At 48.1% G+C, this 25,445-nt stretch overlaps 1 protein-coding gene across 4 annotated transcripts in view; it reads left to right on the top strand.

The window, feature by feature from the left end:
- The window catches only part of SCARA3 (scavenger receptor class A member 3), a 184,380-nt gene extending 181,298 nt beyond the window's left edge, over positions 1–3,082 (top strand). For all 4 annotated transcript variants that reach the window (XM_069233709.1, XM_069233710.1, XM_069233711.1 and 1 more), the window contains exon 6: positions 493–3,082. In XM_069233709.1, coding sequence (XP_069089810.1) covers positions 493–953 — 461 coding nt within the window. In that variant the 3' untranslated portion in view covers positions 954–3,082. The remainder of the gene's footprint in view (positions 1–492) is intronic.
- The last annotated feature ends 22,363 nt before the right edge of the window (positions 3,083–25,445 follow it).

The raw sequence follows: 25,445 nt of genomic DNA on the forward strand, positions 1-25,445 counted from the left end.
TGCTGTAAAGTGGGAAATTGATATTATGCTTTTTGAATTTCATTAGGATTTGAGTGATGGTCATTGTGCTGCATATGGCATGTGAAGACTTTAGAGGTATCCTTCAAACCTACTGTTTCAACAACACAAAGTGTATTCGACCCCAACTCATAAATAGGAAAACATGCAAAATATAAAAAAGCAACAAAATGTAATTTAGGGTTATGGTTCTGATTTAGGTTTAGGTGTAGGAGTAGGATTATGGTTGGATGTACCTTCCAGGGTTAAAGATAACCATTTTTTGATACTTTAAAATTTGTCTGTGCTTGAAATTGGACAGTAAACTATATAATTTCTCATCTGGTTCATAGCTTTTGTCAGAAGGTTGTGAAAACTTGATAGTCACTGACGCTCAAAAAGCATATACGTGCATTTGTAACTTTTGTGCCCAAGTAAATTATCATGTTTCATATTTATCTTTTGTGCCATTTTTGTTTTCTGTACAATGAACAGGTCCACCAGGATTACCAGGACCAAGGGGTCCCAAAGGTGATGGAGGAACAAGGGGAGTGAAAGGACCCATGGGAGAAAAAGGAGACACAGGCACTCTGGGGCCACCTGGCCCCCATGGACCCATAGGCCCACCTGGTGACGGAGGCTCCAATGGTGAAAAGGGAGTGGCTGGAGTCAAAGGTTCCAAGGGCCTTCCTGGAGTTAAAGGAAGTTTCGGACAGCCAGGTGCCAAAGGACAAAGTGGACCAAAGGGTGATGTAGGACCTCCAGGGCCAGATGGACCAGTTGGTTCAGAGGGGCCACCAGGACATGAAGGAGAAACAGGACTACCAGGGAAGCCTGGTCCTGTGGGTAAGCCTGGTTTGCCAGGGCTGAAGGGTATGCCTGGCATTCAAGGACCAAGAGGATTACCAGGGCCTCGTGGCCTCCCAGGAAAATCGGCTAGCCAAAACCAGCATTAATCAGATTAAAGAAAGCATGTGTAAAATTGAAGGCTAGATGTTGGGTATCTCACATGAACCAAAACGCACAATTTCTGCAATAGTGATAATGCACTGCTTGGCTGACTGCTTATCAACAAGACACCATTGGGTGTAGACCTCTTGCAGTTCCTTCACAACTATTATGGAATTGAAAAACCATTGTTGTACTTAAACATCTGGACAAAAGAACCAATGTCAATTCTCTGACACATGTAGACATTGTTATATGGACCCATTTATGGCACAGTCCATCATGAGGGAAGGAAGGCCGGTCAACAAACCTCAACCCAGTTTTATCAGTTTATTCCTTCAAGGCAAGTTTGTTTCATCAGCATGCATGCCTATGCTTCTGATTCCTTGGTCCGTGTGTGCCAAAAGAGTAAGGCAGATTTTGCAAGACATGGTTGAAGACACAAAACAATGCCAAACAGCACAATTACAGTGTTTCTTGGTGTGCAAACTCATATTTACTGTAGTTTTGTGGGGTTAAAGATTTGTAAATTAATTTTGATCAAGTAGGACTAAGGGGTTATTTGTAGGGCCTTGAGAAAGTTGAACATGACTCAGGTGGCCAAAGCTTTAGACCGCATGAGCAATCTGTAAAAGATGGCATTGGGTATGACAATGATAATACAAAATCTGTAAGATTCTGACCTAAACCTTTGTCCAGTTACTAACAAATCATTTGAGAATTCATGGATGTTGACAATGCCCGAGTTCCATAAAATAGGGGTAAGCCTAGTAAATTTGAGCGAAAGCAACAGCACGGTTACAGTGATACAGATGTCCCTTGGGAAGCATGATGCTTCACCTGAACATTCGCTTTTGTGGCAGATACGTTCCACCTTGTGCTCGCATTCCAGAATTGCTAATGTTTCCTTTTGCAACCTACTATTGAGTTGTCACTATGATAAAGTGTCTCTCACTCTAGCATCAGCATTATCACTTTGGATATACAGTGGTCATTTCAGTCATGGTCTGTGTTAGCAAGTGACAACGCAATGATTTGTTACTTCATAGTTGACATCCAGGGCATGGAAACAAATTAGGTAAAGACAATGCTTGAGCTAACGCCTAAAGAAACAATTTTAGAATTTCTTATCTTAACTGCCAATGCAGAAGGAGACCAACCCTAACGCAAATCAGTCCAACCTCTCTTTAAAAGGAGATGCCTGTTGGATCATGCTCAGCCTTCTTGGACCACAAGCAAGCAAAGACTGTTTCATTTCTCAATGGAGCTTGCCCAGGTGTATCTTCAGTATACAGGCACAGGACTTGTGTATAGGCACAAGGACATAGGAGGGACCAAGCGGTTCAGCTAGGAACACTCAACAGCGAAGAACCAAAGGTCTTAAATTTCATGTTATGCATATACAGACTTCCCCACTGAATAAGGTCTACAATATGCATATAATGCCTACAGTACAAGATTAAGTCATGCAGTACAAGAATGCTTTGAAATGTCAATCAAACAGCTGGCACCAACTCTTCGCCAATGGAACATTGAAGTTGCCCTCCCTCAAGAGTACTGGACTCAACAAGTCATGTTCTTTCCCTGAGTGGAGGCAGGCCCTCTTCAACAGTCAACGACCGCATGGCTTTCACACTTGATGGAAAACATGCACTAATCACTCCCTAGTTAAGAAATTATTTTTCTGTCTTTTTTTATGCACTTTATGTACATTTCCGTCCACACAAGCACACACACCCTGCTTTACCCATCTTCTGGCTCTTTACTTGCAATGGATTCAGAGATACACACTGATGACAATTAATGTCAATACTCTGTTCACGCTGCGGGAACCCTTCCAATTTGTGATGCTACAAGACACACCTCATTGGTTACCAATGCAGAGTCATTGCAGAGATGAAGAGTAACCATAACCTAAGATACACATAAAATCATCTCTCAGTGAAAGCAAACAGACCTACAATATGCTGCTTTGCTCTGTCAAGAAATTAAAAGATTCATCATGTATTTCAGGGTGGGAAGGAAATGTTGAGGCGTGCAACTGGTTTGCACAGATGTTTTTATACCAACATTGTAATCATGAGATCTACATGTAATATCAAATGTATTCTCAGAGTAATAAAGTAATCTAACAAGAGACATGGTCCGTGTAGATGATTTGGCCTTCTGTGGATCGAGCAAGATGGAGACCTGACAGAGTTTGTTGCTGACACTGGCCTACTTTTGTCTTACACTGCTGAACATGTAGCTTTAGCGCATAGAAGACAAAACAAAATGGGTTGTGTGGGAAAAGTATCCTCCATGCACAGGTACGTGTTTCAGCTTCGGCCATGCTATTTAACACAAGAGTGTGAAGAGAATTTACTATATTTATTACAGAGGCAGTGATAGAGCCTCTGTGGTCATGGTTAGGTCAACGATTCCATTGACAAGGTATTTTTTGTTTTCTTAATAACATAGATGCCATTCAACAAATGCGCATAAAACGTCGCAAACAATGTGGATCCACTTTGGATCCTTTATGACACATTTCATCCGGATCTGTCAAGAGGGGCAAAAATAGAGAGGGAGTCCCAAAAGTGATGTTTAACTTGCAAACAAAATGCTGGCTGCTGCTGTATGTATCTGCCTCCCCCACTGGCCGGAGCGACCATAGCTTAAAATGGCAGCTGCCATGGAGTTGCTCTGTGGGTCTAGCAACCGAGAATACTGAAAACAGCAGAGAAAGCCCACGCTAAGAGAGGCACCTGAGTTCAGAGAGAGTGAATGAACCACCAGGTAACTGTCAAGTGGTTATTATGCTCTGGGGTGCAGTGGGGGACAAGTGGCGGTATGGGAGGGGGGTTGAGCAACCCAGAGATTAGAAGAACGGACTCACAGGTCTGGGTGGCCATTATGGTTGTGTGATAGCCTGTCCTGAAGTTGCACTCCCTGCTACATGTGCTCAGACAGGACAAGCACAACTCTAACCCCTGTCCCTGTTGTGAGAAAGTAATGCACTCCAATCCCTGGTGGTAGGGCATTCCAGCTTGCCAGTTCAGATAAGTTTTGGACATTGTGAGATGGCACATGAAGCTGGACCCCTACTGACTCTCAACCTTGTATAACCTTCGAGGAAAGCATTACATGATTTCAGTCAGCTGAGAGAAGACTCAGTGGTAGAAGACAAGAAAGTTTGCAGGATCTCTAGAGTAAGTGGGCACTCTGCGGAGTAAAGCAGTGAGAGTGCTCTCCCCCCTTTACTAGTCTATAATAGATTAAGCAATAATAGAATCTGGAAGTTGTTCAGTGTTATTGATAGTGCTCCTGGGCAGATTGAACACCATTGGAGTAGTTACTTTTGTGGTCTCTTGCCACAACAGGAGGCAGAACAAAGTCTGGAAGAGAGAACAAAAATGTAGTGTGCAAGTAACACATGATGATGCAGAATAGTCTAGAAAACAACCTCACATATACCTAAAGGAGGTAATATGGTGATTTTTTTTTTTATTAACATACATGCCACAGCCTACTGAGATATGGCAGATATGCAAGTCGATATACAGATATTAAATCGGAGACTAGAAACTGTGCAAGGCAGACTAGAAATTAATGTGTCTAGTGAGCAAAGTAAGTTGCCGGTCTGGACTCCCTAGTCAAGTATCTACAAGACAAGTGTGAAGATCATGAAAATAGATAGAGAAGCGATAATAACCGCATTGCAAATGTAAAAGAAGGGGCAGAAGGAGATAGTATAGACCTGGAAGACCTCTTTAAGAAAGTCCTACAGGAATCCAGTTATCTGAGAGTGAGATAGATAGTGAGATGAGAGCGCACAGAGTGGGGAGAAAACCCTCAAAGCTGTTAGGAAGAATAGGAGTTGAAACAACGCATGCTGGAACCACGCATACCTAAACAACGCAGTCGTAACAACGACCGCGTTGTTACCACGAATGCCTTAACAACGGTTTTTCGTTGTAAAGGCATTCCTGGTAAAGGCATGCGTGAATGGCATTTGTGGTTCCAGCATGTGACTCCCCCAACACCAACCCCCACATCCATAACACAATCGTACCCTAACGCCCCACAACACCCCTAAATACAATTGGACCACTACCCCACCCCTAAAACTTAAACTACTCCGACCCCCCCACCCCGCCCCCTAAAAGTAAAAATGCCTGACCCCCCACCTGCACCTAAAAGTACCACAACCCCTCACCTCCCCTAAAAACCTAAACTACCCCGACCCCCCAACCCCTGCCCCTAAAAACTAAAAATACCCCATCCCCACACCCCGCCCCTAAACTACCCCAACCCCCTACCCCAAAAACCCCAAAATACCCCAAATCCCCACCCCACCCGTAAAACTACCGTGACCCCCCACCCTCATAACCAAAACCACCCTGACCCCTCACCCCCACCCCCACCCCTAAAACTACCATGACTGCCCAAAACCTAAACTACTACGACCCCCCTACCCCGCCCATAAAAACAAAAAATACCCCGACCCCCCACCTCGCCCCAAAACTAAAAATGCCTGACTCCCCACCCCACCCCGCCCCTAAACCTAAACCACCCGACCCCACCCATAAAAACTAAAAATACCCTGACACCCCACCCCTAAAACTAAAAATGCCCGACCTCCCCCACCCCGCCCCTAAACCTAAACCACCCTGACCCCCCACCCCCAAAAACTAAAAGTACCCCGACCCCCACCCCTAAAACTTAAAAATGTCCCAACCCCTCCACCCTGCCCCTAAACCTACAAATGTCCTGACCCCCCACCCCTAAACCTATACCACCCCAACCCCCATCCCCAAAAACTAAAAATACCACAACCCCCACTCCCACCCCAAACGTAAACCACCTGACCCTCCCACCCCCAAAAACTAAAAATACCCTGACCCCCCACCCTCCCTTAAAACGCCCCAACCTCCCTACCCCACCCCCACCCCTAAACCTAAACCACCCGACCCCCAAAAACTAAAATGCCCCGAGCCCTCCACCCCCACCCCTAAAACAGACCCAGCCCCACTTACCTGATCACGTCCTCCGATGTAGCTGATTTCCTTCTTCTGTGCCTCAACCACGCATGTGCATTGTTCAGCACATGCGTGGTTAAGGCACCGAACAAGGAAGTCGTGGTTAATGAAAGTGTTATTCCGCTTTCGTTGTCCATGACTTTGTTGTTCAGGAGTCGTGGTTGGGGATGTTTCCCGTCAGGAAACCTAGTGGCATATTTATAAGCCCCTCACGCTACCTTGTGCCACATTAGCATCATTTTTTTCACACTAATGTGGCCCAACGAGGCCAAAATCCATGCGCCAATTTTACAAAGTGGTGCAATGCATGCATTGTGCCACTTTGTAACCCTTTGTACCAGGCATAATGTATGCAAAGGGGGCGTTCCCCTGTTAGGGGGACTGGGAAAATGCCGCAAGGAAATCAAAGTGATTTTCTTGTATCATTTTGTACGGCATTTTTAACGCCTGCTCAGAGCAGGCGTTTAAAGGGGCTTTCTTTATTTATGATGGGCCCCTATGCAGTGCTTAATTTGTAAATAAAAAAGTACTGGTGCCCAAAGCCCTCCTCTTAAACACTTGGCTGCTGCAATTAAATGTGTGAACAGGGAATACTGAGGCGGCGTAATTCTGAAGCCATCTCGGGCCTCATCAATCCATTTAAAGCCACTCCCTGCCCCTTCAGCTCACTCTTGCAGCTTTCTACTTTCTCTCTGTGACGCTTTTTCGTTTTTCCGCTCATCCGTCTTTCCCTTATGTGTCTTTTGCTAGCAGCAAACGCTTGAGGCAGAAGAATAAGCCCGGCCCTCAAATTAAGCACTGCCCCTATGTGCTCTGCAGGAGTAGCGCCAATATATTGGTGCTACTCCTGCAGGTACATCAGTAGCGTCATGAAAAATTACGCTATTGCCCCCTACTCTGCGCCATGGTGCGCCATATTTTAAATATGGCGCACACATGGTGGCGGTAGTGGGGGCGCAGGGAAAGTGGCGCTGCACTTGCTGCAGCGCCACTTTCCATAAATCTGCCCCCAGAGCTGTAGTAGCTAAGCTGCCTCAATACAAGCTCAAACAAGAAATTAGCTGCAAAGATTGGCAGAAGGAGTACCTGTAAGTGAGAAACAGCAAAAATCCTCCCCTTCCCGGAAGTGGCCTCCTTGCAAGGAAGAAGGGAACTGAGCCCCCTAATACCACCCTTTAACTAGAAACACATTTGGTAAAGGTGACCATTTCCAAATTACCTGGAAAGGAACTGAGAGACTGATCACAGACCTGGAATAAGAAATAAAATCGATGAACCATGAGGGAACGTCCTCACGAACTCAAGATCACTAATACCAAGAAATACAGAGATATAACTCCAAAAGAAAGGGAATAGGCAATAGAACCATAAACAAACAAAGAAAATAGACGCTAAGAGGAAGGAAAATGTAAGAGTCAATTACAGGATGGGATATGAGTGAAGAGATGATATAGGTGAAAGGGGCATTAGATAATGTCTAGCAGACAAAATAAGTCACACCTAAGTCGAAGATATTGATTATAAGAAATGTTGAAGGGAATCAAAAAGTGGTGGGATTGATGATCAGTGGTACTAGATCTACTAAAGAGGAAAACATGCAACAGAATTGGTTTCTTTTTTAAGATTGTCGAATACAGGTATTAAACCAACCAATGATCTTGAATATGTTTTGGGAAGTAGACAAGACTCAGTAGACCAAATCTCAAATTGTTTAGGAAGAGGTAGGGGTTGCACTTTTGGATGGCCCAATAATGCCTCTCAATTAATAATTAACAGTTTTTCCTATAGATAGATATATAGGAAACAACTTTCATGTTCAAGCGTTTGCTTACCAAGAGACAGAGGGTCTGGACCTATATATATCACCAAGATCTGAAGATCCTGTTTTACCAAGAGGCACACTTACTCCCTAAAGACCAATTCAGAATAAAACGGGGAAGATATCCCATTCTGTTCTGGGTGACAGGGCCTTTCAAGACAGCAGTGGTGGCCACAGAGTGTCAATGGTGATCAAGGATCCTGAGGGTCAATACCTGAAAGTTCAAATATACTTAATTCATATTCTGATCACCCTATTCAATTTGTACACACCTAGCAGGACCCAGAAGAAGTATCTGAAAGATATTTTAAAAAATATGGTGGAGAATGTAGATGGAAAAATGATTTTTGAGAGTCTTAAACCTGGCATGGGTACCATAAATAGAAATGGCCACCATCAGAGGTGAAATTACTGAGGTGCATTATAAAGCCTTAAGAGAACGTTCCGTGAACAGAGGCTAAAAGACACCTGGAAGGTCCTACACCCAAAACAGGCTATTTGGTCTTCCCTTGTGCACAAAGAACCCACTCATGCATTAATTACATATGTATGCCACAATGCTTGATGAGTAGACTACTTTGAGCCAAAATTGCAAGTATTATCCATATCTGACCAAGTACATGTAGAAATATAATGAGAAATGATTAAGAGGGGACAGACGTACCAGCTAATGGCAGTTTTACAAATAACTCTTTAGGGTCTTGGGCCTCCTTTACGGTTTGGCAAACAGGTCACTCTATCACAACCATGACAGAAATCCACTCTGTCTTATTGCAAGTGCTTTAAATAATTTGCATCAAACATATGAGTTGAGCCCCAAAACATGTTGTAGATGTTCAGAAGACATAGGGTTGTTCATACATGTGTGAGGTGGCTGCCAGTCTTTCATTATATTTTGGAAAGACATACTAAGCCACATCAGTGGAGTCATTGGTTACCCACTGGTGAACATCAAGAATTAGAGCACATGTTTGACTCAGAGAAGCAAAAAGAGTGAGTACTCTATCACAAGCATAGGTAGCTCAGCTACCCATCTATTGCTTTCCCAATGGTATGAGTACTTTAAACTTGGTAAAAGAGCCCTCACCCACCACCCTAGCTTGTGGCATGCTTCATTACAGGGGTCCCACTCCAGATGCCTAGTGCCTTAGGGGTGTGCTTTGACCCCTGACTATAGTGAAGCAGGTGTCTTTTCGAAAAATCAGCACAACAGAAAAAGGTGAATTAACATTTTCTTAAGGGTACCCATCAAAATGGTGTACTTTAATACTGGTACTCTTTAGACAAGATTAAAAACAGTGATGATGTGCTATAAAGTTCAATGTACTCTCCCATCCCTGGTATCGGTCGACATCTTTCAGCCAAATCCTCCTTGCTGGCCAGAAGGGTCAGTATGGCTTTTTTCAGGATCTAGGAAGCATGCACCCTAAGACATGCAGAAGAACTGGCAATCCATCAGTTACAGGTTTTCTGCACATTCACTTAATTTGAGTATTCTGTTGGGAAAAAAATGATTAGGAACCTATAACATCATTCCCTTCTGTGGCAGTTGTAGTCACCATCACAAGTGTAAAGTGATCTACATGCCATTCTCTGTAAAATGCCAGTGATATGTTTTTCAGATTCAAAAAACACCTTATAGTGTGCTCTGGGTCATGGCTCATTTGCCATCCACCATAATGATCCACCAAAGACCATTGTTTCTTTTATGGTCCAGTACTATTCAGTAGTCAGGGACAGTGATAAGATCAGGCACACCAATTAGTGGAAGTCTTGCCATGTACCAAAACAATAAATACTTTTTAGGCGGTAACCTAGCAGAGTTTCATTCTTGACTACGCAAGATTGACAATCATGAGAAAATATTTTGAATATGAATGAACGCTATATCTTTGGGAACTTCTATGGAGATTACATTTGCCCTCACTGTGGCTAGACTATATGTATAAAATTTCAAGTCAAGTAGATTCTAAGCAATGACAACCCTTATAGGCAAAACATAATTTTATGGAAACAATATATAAACAACATCCTCATCTTCTGGGAAGGAGGAGATAACGCTATCCCCTCTTTTTAACATGGATCAACACTTGTGATCACAACCTGAAGTTTACTCCTACAATAAGCAAGAAATCAATCACATTCCTAGATGAAACAATCTTTGCAGAATACAGTAGACTGTACATGAACGCCTACCAAAAACCAACAGATTCAAATTTAAATCAAAAGCCCTGACAGAGAAATTGCAAGAGCGCAAGTACCCCAAATGGATTATAAGAACTGCACACAGACTGGCAAGGGACCAGAACAGAGAGGTTGCCGTATGGGACAAGACTTCAATTCCGCTCACGGGTGTAATTGCCTACAAAATAATTTCAAACCAAGTTAAGTATCCCACACTGGGAGTTTTTGAGGACAGGAAAACTTAATTGGGAAAAACACCTCTCCTCATTTAAAAGGGCCAGTAGCTTCAGGGATGGTCTGGAGTAGGAAGCTGGCTCTTTATATAGTGGACCAAAATGAGGTACACTGTGCAAAGAGTCCAGGCAATCCCCAGAGGCATCACAGAGGCACAAAAGACATCCCAAATGCTCTCTTTTGTGGTAGTGTGGTCGAGCAGTTAGGCATATCAGAGGATAGTGCTAAGCATGTAAGGCACACACTCATACAGTTAGCGAGACAAACATTCAATAAATAAATCTGACACCAATTTATAAAAAGAACATATACTTTTACATAATTTTAGACACTACGATCACCGGAGTCAGGTGAGTACTTTTCGAGTTATTAATTTTTTATAATTTTCAAAAGTTGACAGTGCATTTTTCAGATGCATTTATGTTATCCTATGGAGAAAGACAAACAAGCACTGCATACAGGTTTAGTACAGCGATTTATGGGACCAATCTCCTGGACTTAGGGTGAGTATGGGGCAAGGTCCAAGACCACACCAGCAGGTCACCTCGGGCGGCACTGGGGCAGCCGGGTGCATGGGTGCAGTTCAGCGCCAGGTGCCCTGTGTAAGTCTATTGGGATTGGTCCAATCACAAAGTTGCTGCAGGGTTGGACTGGAAGGTCGGTCCAGGGAAACCCAAAGGGACGTTTAACTCCTAAGGTCCTCGGGCACATGAGGACACCATTGGTCCACTTCTCCTCAGGCTGTGTGGCGCGGTTGTAGTGTTGTCTTCTGGCTTTGTGTCCAGTGTGGGGGTTCCTCGCAGTTGCAGAGGTGGCCCACAGAAACAGTCTGCAGCTGTTGACTGGGGTCCAGTTCGACCAAGCCAACAAGTGGGCTCAGGTCTGATGAGCCTGGGAGATGCGGGGACACTCTTGGTTCTCTTCTCCTCCGTCCAGGGCGGACAAGTGCAGAGGTATCCTGGGGCATCTGGTCTTTGTCTCCTGTTCACATACAGTTGCAGAGTGGTCTGCAGAAACAGGCTGCAAATGCCATTGTGAAGTCCACAGTGGGTGCATTCAAGGTGGGTTTCATCTCTGGAGGGCCTGGGGACCAAGCAGGCACTGTTGGCCAACTTCCGCTTTCACTAGGCAGCTCGGGTGCAGTGGTCATGTCCGGTGTCTGGTTTTTGGCTGTCCCGGTCCTCATAGTTCTTTCTTGGGTGCCTGCGATTTACAAGCACTGGCAGCTCTCCCAGTTTCTTGGATTTTGCAGCGTTGGGTCAAGTTAATTACTCCTCGAGGGTCGGGTGCAGCCAGCAAAGACCTGTTTTCCTGGTATCATGGGGACCCCTAAATACTCCATTTAGGAGGTGTTAAGGAGAGTGAAGGGTAGTAGCCAATGGGCTAATTACCTTTGGGGTCACCACACCCTCTAGATGACTACTTCCTGTGGGAGTGGGCATCAATCTGTCCGGAGTTCCTAAATTCCACCACACACAAAATGGCAGAATTTCCTAGGTTGTGTTAACTTCAGGCTGGTTACCCTAGGGGTGTGCCTAGCCTGTAGGGGCACAACACCTCCTGTACAGCTAACTTTCCTGCCTGTCTAGTTGCCAGATGGGCCCTGGGGCAGGAGGGTCGGTATCCTCGTCTCAGGAAAGCCAGTTCTGCATACCAAAGGCGGTGGGCTTCTTTAAAGCTCCTTGCCCTGGAATGCTGATTTGTGGTCATACTGTTGGGAGGGGTATATTAACACCCCAGTCAGAGCAGATATTGTTTCTGCCCTCCAGAGAGCGAAGGCTTTCACCCATGGACATCAGAGTCTCATCTATTGGTGTCAAACTGGCCAGAACTGGTCAGTGAGCTCACCAGCACTTGGTAGACTTTCAGGGGGCACTTCTAAGGTGCCCTCTGGGTACATATATTAATAAATTCATCACTGGAATCAGTGATGGTTTTATAATATGAGATGTTTGATATCAAACATCCCTAGTTTAACTGAAGCGATCATGGAGCTGGGGAACTCGTACTGACCAGTGTCTAGCACATGTATGTAAAAATGGCTTCCCTGTGCACTTACTATGTCTAAGAATCGACAAAGACATAGCAGGGGCATATCTGCTTTTGCAGACATGCCCACACATGTAATATAATGCACCCTGCCTTAGGGCTAAAGGCCTGCTGTAAGGGTGGTTTACAAATATTACATGCTTCGTTTAGGGGGCGTGGTACACAGACTGTGTGCCATGTCATGTTTTCACTTTTAGGGAGCACCTTATTATTCAGCCTGCAATGACAGTCTGCATGAGTTTGGTGCTGGATCCCTTACAGTGGCACACACTGTGCTGCAGCTCTTAGGGCCCCTCTTCAGTACCCATGCCCTAGGTACCAGGGTTATCATTTACTAGGGACTTGCAGAGGTGCTAAAGGGCCTGCCCACATAGGGATCAAGTGGCCAGGTGTCTTGTTTTGGGGTAGGAACACTGGCACTGGGGACTTGGTTAGCGGGAACCCAGTGCACTTACTCAAAGTTGCATCAATAACCAGGCAAAAAGTGGAGGGGTACTGCAGCCAAAACCCAGCTTCCTTCATAGGGTACCTAATCGACCAAGCAAAAACATGGAAACAAAAACTATCATAAGGGATAACTGGGGAATACCTAATGTGAGAGGCCATTTTACGTGTGGGAATTGCACCTGACAATCACTGCAAATTGGAAGCAGTAAAAGTATGGACAATAAGACACACCAACCTTAATTCTGCCAATGTAGTGTACTTGTTAACTTATCCATGCACTCTTGGGTATGTGGGTATGGCCACTAGAAAGATCAAGACACAAATCTGTGAACACTGCAGTAAGTACCATTTGGTGCAAGAGGAACAAAACTAGACTTATTGATCATTTCCTGAAGGAAGGGCACACCACTAATGACTTAAAGTGGGTTATTATAGAACAGCTTGAAGGTATGAGCAGCGTTGTTGGTTGAAAAAGAAAAACGTTAGACATACCACCTTTCCAAACATAGAAAAGTTCTTAATAAGAACATCACTTGGAACAGCTTACAATTATGATTGCAAAATAGAAGTTACATGGGTTTACAGGAATGGATAGCTTCTTCTCTTCTGGGGCAAAAACTATCAATCATCAATGCTAACATGGTTAACCCAATGTATTGGGGTCCTTTTCTCCACACTGTGGGTACCCCATCAAACATAGGGGTTATGCAGGTTAGGACCTACATCCACAAACAATATCTGGGATTAGCATCACATTTATCCCTACAAACCTGAGGTATATCAACAAAACTATATAATAGAAGTATTCTCTATTGATTTAGGGGGTCATTCTGACCTCGGCGGTAAAAGTCGCTTACCGCCGGCCAGAAGGCCGCCATAACACCGCCGCAGTAAACCGCCACGGTCATTCTGACCCGCAACTGGCAAACCGCCAAAAGCCCGACATCCACAAAAGTCCGCCACACCAAAGGTCAGCGGGAAACTGGCGATGACCAAACCTCCACCGTCACGCCAACAGAAATACGCCCATACCATTCCGACCCACAAATCCCTGCAGCGGTCTTTCAACCGCGGTATTCCATTGGCGGTACACACCGCCGCGGTCAAAATACACACACATTTACAAAACACAACCACATTGGATAATTCAAAATACACACACCTGAGACACATACACACACCACTCCCACACACCCAATTAAATATAAAACACACACCCACATCACCCACAAACCCTTACGACCACAATTGCGAGTGAAGGACAGAGAGAGAGAGCACAGCATAGAGTACACCATCACACAGAGGCAAATCACAACATCACCCACACAATTTCCACGCACAAAACACCATACACCACCACACTCACCACACTCTACAACACATTCACCACCCCTCACCTCATCCACACCACCCCATGGCACCCCAAAGACACCCCAGGTTCTCTGACGCAGAACTCAGGGTCATGGTGGAGGAAATAGTTCGTGTAGAGCCCCAGCTCTTCGGGGCACAGGTGCAGCACACCACCATTGCCAGGAAGATGGAGCTATGGCAAAGAATAGTGGACAGGGTCAACGCTGTGGGACAGCATCCACGCAATCGGGACGACATCAGGAAGCGGTGGAACGACCTACGGGGGAAGGTGCGTTCCATGGTATCAAGGCACAACATTGCGGTGCATAAGACTGGCGGCGGACCCCCACTTACTCCCCCAGAATTCACAGCATGGGAGGAGGAAGTCTTGCACATCCTGCATCCTGAGGGCCTCGCAGGAGTAGGCGGAGGAATGGACTCTGGTAAGTCAAATCTTCACTACTCCATTCCCCCCACCCCACCTGCATGCCAAATCATACCCCCACCCTCACCCCCACCCCCATCACACCAACTCCTTGCAAATGGCTCACCATCACATCCCACCCATCCCAAACCCTAGCCCTGCGTGCGTCCCCAAAGCATGTTCACCCATCCCCAAAGCATGCCCACTGCACACACCCATCACCCCCACAAGCCACCGTCACAAAAGCCCCCACAAAGGAATGCCAGCACTGGGGGACACGGCCACCCACCCATTACACGAAATGCCACACACAGAAGCAATAACCATACTCTTATACCCCTGCAGGACCCGAACGCCACCACACCGGCACGGAGGGTCCAGAGATGTCCATCCCACCCCCAGAAGAGGCCCCCAGTGATGACAGCAGCTCTGTCTCCCTGGACCCTGATGACCAGCCCGGCCCATCAGGGACCTCGGGACAGTCGGTTCCCCACAGACAGCCACAGGCTACACCAGACCTAACCCCCTCTGGGAACACCAGCACAGCTCCCACCCAGCGGGCCCATGCCTCTGTCCCCAGGACACGTCAATCAGCGGTGTGTCCACCACTACAGGGCACCCAGGTTGACCCACCACCCCAACAACAGGGACCTGGGGGCAGTGGTAGTGGGCACACCGTCCAGGGGACAGAGGCCCAGGAACACAGGGGAGCTGGGAGGGCTGCTGTGCGACAGGGGGGGGACAGGCCCAGGGAACCGACTCTCCAAGAGGCCCTCTCCTCCATCATGGGAGCATACCACCGCTCCCAGGAGACGATGGCTACGGTACTGGCCAGGTTCCAGGAGATCCAGGTACTGCAGGAGGAACAGTACATGGGGTTCAGAGAGGAACTGAGGAGCATTAGTTCCGCAACGGGGACCATCGTAGTGGCCCTCAACCAGATAGTCACCACATTGCGGGACCATGAGGCACCACAAAGGGCCCCTGTCACTAGCCTGGACCAGGAACAGCCTACCACCTCCGCTGGTGCTAGTGGACAGGAGGCCCCCACACAACGACAGTCCACCAGAACCCCACCTCCTGCAGAAGAAGAACCACCCCGCAAGCGGAACCTGAGATCTCACAAGAAGACAGAGTAGGATGCCAAGACCCCCGCCAGCAAACGATACCCCCTGATGTCATCCCACTGTCCCACATTGTCACCCTGTCCAACCTTGAACTGCCCCTGCTCCATCCCTCCACAGGCATATGGACAATGCACCTGTGCGACTGAGAACTGGACTCTGCCATGGACATTACTCCACCATCACCCATCACCGTTTTACAATCATGTTCCTTAAATTTAGCACTTTAATTAAATCACTTCTTGCACTAAAAAAATCTGGAGTCTGCTTGTATTTTGAACAAATGTATTAGACATAACGGTGCCAAAATGTTCAGTTACATTGTGATGACAACATACAACTGTCACACAGCTGTAGTCCATGGGCAAACAAAGCAGAGGTCACGCAGTGGGGCCCACAGCTCTGAAAACGGAAGGGAAAGTCACAACTCAGTTAACAGGAACTGGGGGGGAACTCAGACAGTAGAGAGGCAGGAGACTTTAAGTAAATGTAAAATGGCGTGGTTGATTCGTACCTGTGTGCTACTGAAAATACTGTTGTATCACTGTGTCCCTGTTGTCTGTGTCGTCCCCGTCGTCCTCCTCCTCTTCACTCTCCACAGGCTCCACAGCTGCTACAACACCACCATCTGGACCATCCTCCTGCAGGAAAGGCACCTGGCGTCGCAAAGCCAGGTTGTGAAGCATACAGCAGGCCACGATGATATGGCACACCTTCTTTGGTGAGTACATTAGGGATCCCCCTGTCATATGCAGGCACCTAAACCTGGCCTTCAGGAGGCCGAAGATTCTTTCTATAATCCTCCTAGTTCGCCCATGGGCCTCATTGTAGCATTCCTCTGCCCTTGTCCTGGGATTCCTCACTGGGGTAAGTAGCCACGACAGGTTGGGGTAACCAGAGTCACCTATTAGCCACACACGGTGTCTCTGTAGCTGTTCCATCACATAAGGGATGCTGCTATTTCGCATGATGTACGCGTCATGCACTGACCCAGGGAACTTGGCATTTACATGGGAGATGTACTGGTCAGCCAAACAGACCACCTGGACATTCATAGAATGATAACTTTTTCTGTTCCTGTACACCTGCTCACTTCCACTGGGGGGAACCAAGGCCACATGGGTCCCATCAATGGCACCAATGATGTTGGGGATATGTCCAAGGGCATAGAAATCACCCTTCACTGTAGCCAAATCGGCCACCTCAGGGAAAACAATGTAGCTCCGCATGTATTTCATCAGGGCAGACAACACTCTGGACAAAACCTTAGAAAACATAGGCTGAGACATCCCTGATGATATGGCCACTGTTGTTTGGAATGATCCACTTGCCAAAAAATGGAGTACTGACAGAACCTGCACCAGAGGGGGAATCCCTGTGGGTTGGCGAATGGGGGACATCAGGTCTGGCTCCAGCTGGGCACACAGTTCCTGTATAGTGGCTTGGTCAAGTCTGTATGTAAGTATGACATGTCTTTCTTCCATTGTCGACAGGTCCACCAGCGGTCTGTACACGGGAGGATTCCTCCATCTCCTCGCAAGTCCCAGCGGACGGTGCCTAGGAAGGACAACATGGAGCACAGAGTAAAGCAACCCACAGGTACGTAACCACAGCTTGCACAGTACACGATTCGCTATGCATTGAATGGCTTGTATGAGTGGCAATGCAAGGCCTAGGCCTGTGTGACGCCGTAGAAATTCAGCCATGTGGGCCCTTGAAATGGCGGCTGCCTGACCTGTGAAGTGTGACAATGGGATGTGAGGTCAATGCGCTGGCGTGGCACACCGTGGCGGTAGGCGGTCCAAGACCGCAGCGCAAAGCAGCATTGGTTAACATTGAACCCTATGGGTCTCAGGAGCCAATGACGATGTGCGCCGGCGGTCGTGGTACGCACCGCCGCGGTACGCACGGCCGCGGGCGTTACCGCCATTTTCTACTTGATTAATCACTCGAGACCTGATCATCCACAGTAGAGGACCTATACTGCAAGTGCTGCTGTGAACTCGGTCTGGAAGAGACAATGGCTGCTGCGACTGGGGAAAGGGCCCCTGCCTTCACATCTGAGGAATTGGATAAACTTGTTGATGGGGTCCTCCCCCAGTATGCGCTACTCTACTGTCCTCCAGACCAACAGGTAAGTACACTGGGAGCACGTAGTATGGGCTATGCCTGTGTTGAGTGGGGTGGATGTAAGATGGTGGGGAGGGGAGCGAATGAGGAGTGCAACGCACGACAGATGTGAGCATGTGCCACATGGCAAGGTTGGGGAGGGGGGGCCGCGCACATCGACCATGCAGAAAAGTGATGATATTTATTTTTCAACCCTGTACATGTCACATAGGTCAGCGCCCATCAGAAGATCGACATTTGGTGTGCCATCGCCAAGGACGTCCGGGCCCTTGGGGTCCACAACAGACGGGGCACCCACTGCCGCAAGAGGTGGGAGGACATCCGCCGCGGGAGCAGAAAGACCGCCGAGGCTCTGCTGGGGATGGCCTCCCAACGTAGGAGGGGTGCCAGTCGTCAATTGACCCCCCTGATGTCCCGGATCCTGGCGGTGGCCTACCCCGATTTGGATGGGCACGTGAGGACATCACAGCAGACACAAGGGGGTGAGTATCAGCACATTCCGCTATATTAGCGCACAGTGGAGGCGTCTGGGTGGGGGAGGAGGGCTGTGGCTATCTCTAGGCCAGGGCGGTTTCTGTAGGCTAGGCCCCTCCGTTAGACATGGCCCTGTGCCCCCGCCCCCCACCTCTGTAGGGTGCTAAGTACAGCTATCCATGGCCCGGGCTCACCTATGTGTGCATTTGTCGTCCATAGACTTGTAGGCCAAGTCACTATAATTGAGTAGTGTACCCCGAGTGCGCGGCGTAGTGCAGGGGGCTTCTGTGTCTGTCCTCTCCGCCAACGGTGCCGCCAATGCATGCACTCAACATGTCTTTCTTTCTTCTCCCCCCCTTTTTTTTGGTTTTCCTGTTCATGTGTGCATTAGCATCATCAGGCGGAGGAGAAGTGGCATCGGCGCACGAGGGAGCTGCATCTCACATGGCCCCGGAGGGCCCTGCAACCAACTCGGAGTTAACCAGTGAGACGGAGGGCGAGGGGGGCTCCACAACGGGGACCCGTGGAGACGTCAGCGACACCGACACGTCCTCGGAAGGGAGCTCCCTTGTGGTGGCGGCAACATCCGTGCCCACCGCAACAACAGGTACAGCCGCCACCCAGCGCACCAGCTCCGCCCTCCCAGCAGCCCCACAGCTTCCGCCCCGTGCCCGCTCGGGCAGGAAGCCGGCCATCTCCTTCGCCCCTGGCACCTCAGGTCCTGCCCCAGTTACCCCTGCTGCCCTCAGTGCGGAGATCATTGACCTCCTCCAGACGCTCATTGTTGGGCAGTCTACCCTTTTGAATGCCATCCAGGGGGTAGAAAGGGAGGTGCATCGGAGCAATGCATACCTGGAGGGCATTCATTCGGGTCAGGCTGCCCATCAGCGATCGTTCAACGCTCTGGCCTCAGCACTGACGGCAGCAATTGTCCCTGTCTCTAGCCTCCCCCCTCCAACTTCCTCAACCCAGTCCCACTCCCCTGTTCCTCTGCCTATCCCAGACACACCTACAGACCAGCCTGCACACACCTCAACACCCAAGGGCAGCTCATCCAGACATAAGCACCACAGATCACACAAGCATTCACCCAAGCAACATCCACATGCAGACATGCCAACAGCCACTGCCTCCTCTGTGTCCCCCTCCTCCTCGTCTCCCTCCTCCCTCCCTGTGACGTCTCCACTCACACCTGCATGCACACCACCATCAGCCACTATGTCCATCACCACCACACCCACCAGAACAGTCCGCACACGTGCAGTCACCACCCCCACTGCCATTTACACGTCCCCTGTGTCCTCTCCCAGTGTGTCTGTCACTCCCTCTTCCAAGCCACACAAACACCGGCAGCCACCCACCCAACAGCCATCCACCTCACCACAGCCTCCAGCACAAGCACCTGCACCCAAAGACAGCACACTTGACTCTCCTACAACCACATACTCTTCCTCCACTCCCATACCCACTGCACCTACCCTTCCCATTGCTCCTAAAAAGATGTTCCTCTCCAAAATTAACCTCTTTGCATCACCTGACCCACCCCCTCCATCTCGTAAGAGTCCAAACAGCACCTCAGCCACCACAAGCCCTGCACCTACTAGGACCATCGTTCAGGGCTATTGGAGTCCACCAGCTCCTAGGGCAGGAACATCGGCCAGCAGCAAGGGGACAGCCAGCCCACCCCCTGGGAAAAGAACCAAAAAAGGGAAGGGCCGGCGCGATAGGCCTGAGACGGCTTCCCCCAAGGACACCACCCTTGCACCGTCACCTGGCCCATCCAGAAAGGGAGGCAAGGGCCCCAGAGATTCGGCCAAGGGGGGCAAGGGCAGCAGGGCGGACAAGTCCGGCAGCAGGCGAGCTGCCCAGGAGGGCCCCACCAGCCCCATTTGGGGTGTGACGGAGGACACCCACTGGCCCAGGAGTCCAGCACAGGAGGGCCCCGCAAGCGATAGGTCGGATGGCGACTGAGCAGGAATAATTGCCCAGATCTGGTTCCCTAGGAACACAAGACAAGCACCGCTGAACAGGGCCCCGCCGTGAGAAGCACCGCTGAACAGGGCCCCGCCGAGAGAAGCGCCGCTGAACAGGGCCCCGCCGTGAGAAGCGCCGCTGAACAGGGCCCCGCCGTGAGAAGCGCCGCTGAACAGGGCCCCGCCGTGAGAAGCACCGCTGAACAGGGCCCCGCCGTGAGAAGCACCGCTGAACAGGGCCCCGCCAAGAGAAGCACCGCTGAACAGGGCCCCGCCAAGAGAAGCACCGCTGAACAGGGCCCCGCCGTGAGAAGCACCGCTGAACAAGGCCCCGCCAAGAGAAGCACCGCTGAACAGGGCCCTGCCAAGAGAAGCACCGCTGAACAGGGCCCCGCCGTGAGAAGCACCGCTGAACAGGGCCCCGCCGTGAGAAGCACCGCTGAACAGGGCCCCGCCAAGAGAAGCACCGCTGAACAGGGCCCCGCCAAGAGAAGCACCGCTGAACAGGGCCCCGCCGTCTCTGCACCGCTCCGCTGGGCCCTTCCTGTCAAGCACCGCTCCGCTGGGCCCTTCATGTCAAGCACCGCTCCGCTGGGCCCTTCCTGTCAAGCACCGCTCCGCTGGGCCCTTCCTGTCAAGCACCGCTCCGCTGGGCCCTTCATCTCAAGCACCGCTCCGCTGGGCCCTTCCTGTCAAGCTCCGCTCCGCTGGGCCCCTCCTGTCAAGCACCGCTCCGCTGGGCCCTTCATCTCAAGCACCGCTCTGCTGGGCCCTTCCTGTCAAGCACCGCTCCGCTGGGCCCTTCATCTCAAGCACCGCTCCGCTGGGCCCTTCCTGTCAAGCACCGCTCCGCTGGGCCCCTCCTGTCAAGCACCGCTCCGCTGGGCCCTTCATCTCAAGCACTGCTCCGCTGGGCCCTTCATCTCAAGCACCGCTCCGCTGGGCCCTTCCTGCCAAGCACCGCTCCGCTGGGCCCTTCATCTCAAGCACCGCTGGCCCATTGGCAGGGCCGGATCTGTGTCGGGCAGGGTTTCACGAAGCACTCTGGGCACCATGCCTCCTCCATAACCAGTGGAGTCTGTAATCCACCTGATGGACTGTGGCTTGGCACTCCCCAGGATGGTACAGTGGGCAATCCACCCACTGTAGAGACTTGAGAGACTGTGGCTTTGCACTCCCCAGGATGGTACAATGAGCATGGAGGCCCCTCATGGATCTGCCGTCGTGGACTCATGTGGCTGAGGTGCCCCCCCTTCCCTTCCCCCTGAGGTGCCTGTGGTTTTATTATCTGATGCCCCAGCAGTGTTCTCTCCAATGGAATCGGGTCTCATGTGTGGGCTTTGCCCATGTGTTTATGCACATTGGCCCACGAACAATGGCATGTAGCCAATATGTGCCGGACTTTTGGACTATGTATACATTGTTCATGTTGTGATTTATTTATTTTATACATTTCATATTTCACTTAAGTTCAAATATGCTTTAATATACTTCTATTTTAATGATCATTTTATTTTGTCTTTGAATTATTCCGGGGGGTTTGGGGGTGTAACTCTGACTTGTTGCTCTGCATTGGTGTGTGGGGATTTGGGGGGGGGGTGTCGCGTATGTATGTGCCCGTAATCTTTTCTCCTCCCCCCTCCCCTGTGTCGTAGGTGCAGTACTCACCGTTGTCTCCTGCGGCGGCGTTCGTGCTCCTGGTAGAGGAGCAGGTAGACAATCGCTGGTATGATGTTTAATTCGGGTTCCATGCTGTCCAGATTCCTCGTGGAGTGTATAGAGGTGAGCGTTTTCCCGTTCGTGGTCTGTTTCCGCCGTGTTTTTATCGGCGGGGCTCCCGCCCCGGAAAAGGTGGCGGATTGGTGGGTCGTGATAGGGTGGGCGGTACATTGTCTGCCGCCTGTCTGTTGGCGGTGACCGCCGCGCTGTTTGTTTGCCCCGCCGTGGCGGTCGGAGTGTTAAAGTGGCGGGCTGTGTTGGCGGTTCCCGCCAGGGTCAGAATTCCATTTTTTTTACCGCCTGCCTGTTGGCGGGTTGGCCGCCGCTTTAACACCGACCGCCAGGGTTGGAATGAGCCCCTTAGTCTTTTACCTTAGAAGGAACAATATGTAAAGTTAATATTATTAAGTTGTGAATTCCAACACACTTTAAGCAGATTAACAATTGTATAGCCTTCACCTGTTTTGTTACAGGTTTGACTTAGTTTCCCACTAAAAAGGCCAATACATAGTGGGCAACGCACTCCTGTTTCCTTTATTAACAGTGAACAGAAAGGAACATGTCGCACTATGCACCATTGCTTAAACAGATTAACATATAGGAGGCAATACTTTTCCATTTCTTTTAACAACAGGGACCAGGTGTGCACATCACGCTAAGCACAGGATGCACCACCATTCCCCTGACAGCATAGAAAGTGGCGGGCGGTAAGGCATCATCAATTAGTGGGCGGTCATGTTGCTAACGGTGTCGTAATTCGGCTGTGCCATGGGCCCTGTGAACCCTGGCTTGCAGACTATTTAGTCAACAATGGTGGTTCATTACGAGCACACACAGAGATCCTGGGACCTGAGTTGGTGCAATGGGGGGTGACCACCCTTGGCAAAGTAAGCGGGATGGGTGGCTGAGCATGGTCTTTGTGCCACAAGGATATTAGGTATATAGTTACTGAAGTCTTGACTCTAAAATATGGTTCCTGACTAAAAAGTATGTAATGATTTGATACATGGTACATGACATTCCACTAATTTGATATGTATGTGTGCCTGATCTGATCTCTGTGCTTGACCACTGAATAGTACTTGATCATAAAAGAAACAATAGCCACTTATGAAATCTGGAGATAGTATGTATGCAATTGTTCTGAGCCACATAAGAGTCTTTGGTGGAATATTGTGGTGGATGGCAAACTTACCACAACAAAAAAAAAACAGTGTATTGTGTTTTTGGATGTGAAAACATATCACTATGCGGTACAACAAAACACTGGCATTTTACAATAGATTCATGTTCTTTGTGTATTTTTTCCCCACAGAATTCTCAAATGGAGTGAGTGTGCAGAAATCCTGTAGCTGTCGGATTGCAAGTTCTTCCACATGCTATAGGGTGCATGCATCCTAGGTCCTGAAGGAAGCCATACTGACCCTTTTGGGATACAAGGAGGATTTGGCTGAAACATGTTGACCGATACCAGGGATGTAAGAGTACATTGATCCCTTAGCACGTCCATCACTGTTTTTAATCTTGTCTAAAGGGTACTAGTATTAAAGTACACCATACAATGTTAAACGTTTTTCATAACAAGATTTTTGATTTTTTTTTATTGTTTTACACTATCAAGGAAGAGCTTTTAATACTTTTTTTATGCTGTCTAAATGTCAATGTAGAGATGACGTTCAGGTTTTCCTCTCCAGGGCAGAAGATTTTTTTTGCATTTGCTGCAATATTGTCATCAATACTGTATGCATTACTTGTGGTCAGAATAGGAGAGGATTGGTCACCTGGGCCAATCAAAGTACATGGGTATATGCTTTTGGTACATGTATGGTTTCTTACATTTAGTCCTTCAGAATATTTATATCTTGAAATAGTAATTGTGTAAATTTAATATTGAATGCAGACTTAAGTAGCGCTCTATACAACTAAGATGGAGATTGGTTCCACTTTATTTTGCATGCTGACGTCCTTGGATATCTTCTTTCTTCTGGAAAAGGAGATGGATGTTTCAGAAATGCTCTGCTCTGCACATAATGGAAGTTAAAATTACATCTTACAAAGGCGGGAGTCCTTATTTCTAGAGGCTGTGGGCTTGTTTTTTAGGTAGAATAGAATGTTTAGCCAATGAAATGGCTCTTTTCTTTTTTTATTGTTTTTGAAATTACAGATCATTTGTGGCTCTAATAAAAAAATGCTATGGTGCTGTGACAATCTGGCAAGACCAGGAAAGCAGAACATTCTTACAGGTAACCATAAATCCCACTGAATTTTTTTAAATTGACTTTGATAGGAAAATAAGGCTATTTTTATTGTTTGAGACCAGGGGGTTCCTTAGAGCAAATTGACACTCACAACTTTATTAGTAAATTTCAAAATGTCCATATTTTAAGACTTTTGGGAGTTATGGTACCGGGAACCACTATCCTGGCTCCATGGCAGAAATACGATTCCCAAACTGTTTGAAACAATGGATCAGATTCCATTTGTTCTTGAGAATGTGTGGTTCCCTTTTCAAATAGGTCTTGACATTTTTGCACATATCATTACGTTGCTTGCTGTAAAAGATCTTTCAAAGCTATTTCTTTAGCTGTGCTTTATTTTCTGAGGATAGAAATGTTCTGACACTTCAACAATGGCTTCTGGACATGTTCAGCAGGAAACGGGAAGACCAGAGGAACAAGCACAGGGGAAGACTGAAGATCAAGAAGTTCTCCCCACTGAGGATTCAAGATAACAACGCAGTTCTATCATGTGGGAGTTTTCCCATAATCCCTCTAGAAGGAAAAAAGGTTCCTAATATAATATATTTACATTCTGATAGAAGAAACTCAGCCAGGGATGCTGTGCCAAATATAGATTTGGGACATTTAAGATGCACCAACATCTTAATGCTTGACACGAACATCAGTTTAATGAAACAAAGAGGAATAGGACTTTGAGGAGGCATCAACATCTGCACACCACTATCCCTCCTGGTGCATGATTGCTGCAAGATATCCTACAATAGAAGCAGGATGAGAGTGATCCAGGCTTACCAGTGCAGTTTGGGACAGTGATTTCTATTGAAGAGCAGAGTGCTTCAGCGTGACAAACTCTAGACCTTTCACACGAGGAAACCTTCAAGAAGTAATTTTTTTATTCAAGTTCCGAATCCACTGTTAAAATTATTTTTTGCAAAAATAGAAGAAATAAAAATATTTAAAAAAAATAAAATGGTTCTTTGCAGAGTCAACTTTTGTGGTTTAAAAAAGATAAACATTTACGTTGTTTGGTTTGTATTTGAGTGAGTCCAAATGAGTTAGTGCAAGTGTCATAAAGAGCGATTAGTGAGCAAGTTTTTGCATTAGCGTCATCAGTAACAGTCTGCGTGAAACCAAATTAAGAAGGATTGTACTGTGGGGGTAGTCCACAGAGCTAGGTCTCCAGCAAGGCCCCGCATACAACCCACTGTGGGCTGACAGTCCCTGACATGCAGTGTCTTTGGTCATGTGCAGAAGATGATGCACGGTCAGGCCCTACATCCAATCAGACAGCCCAGATGCACACAGCCTTTTG

This window comes from Pleurodeles waltl, chromosome 5 (assembly GCF_031143425.1).
Source record: "Pleurodeles waltl isolate 20211129_DDA chromosome 5, aPleWal1.hap1.20221129, whole genome shotgun sequence".
NCBI classification, from domain to species: Eukaryota; Metazoa; Chordata; class Amphibia; order Caudata; family Salamandridae; genus Pleurodeles; species Pleurodeles waltl.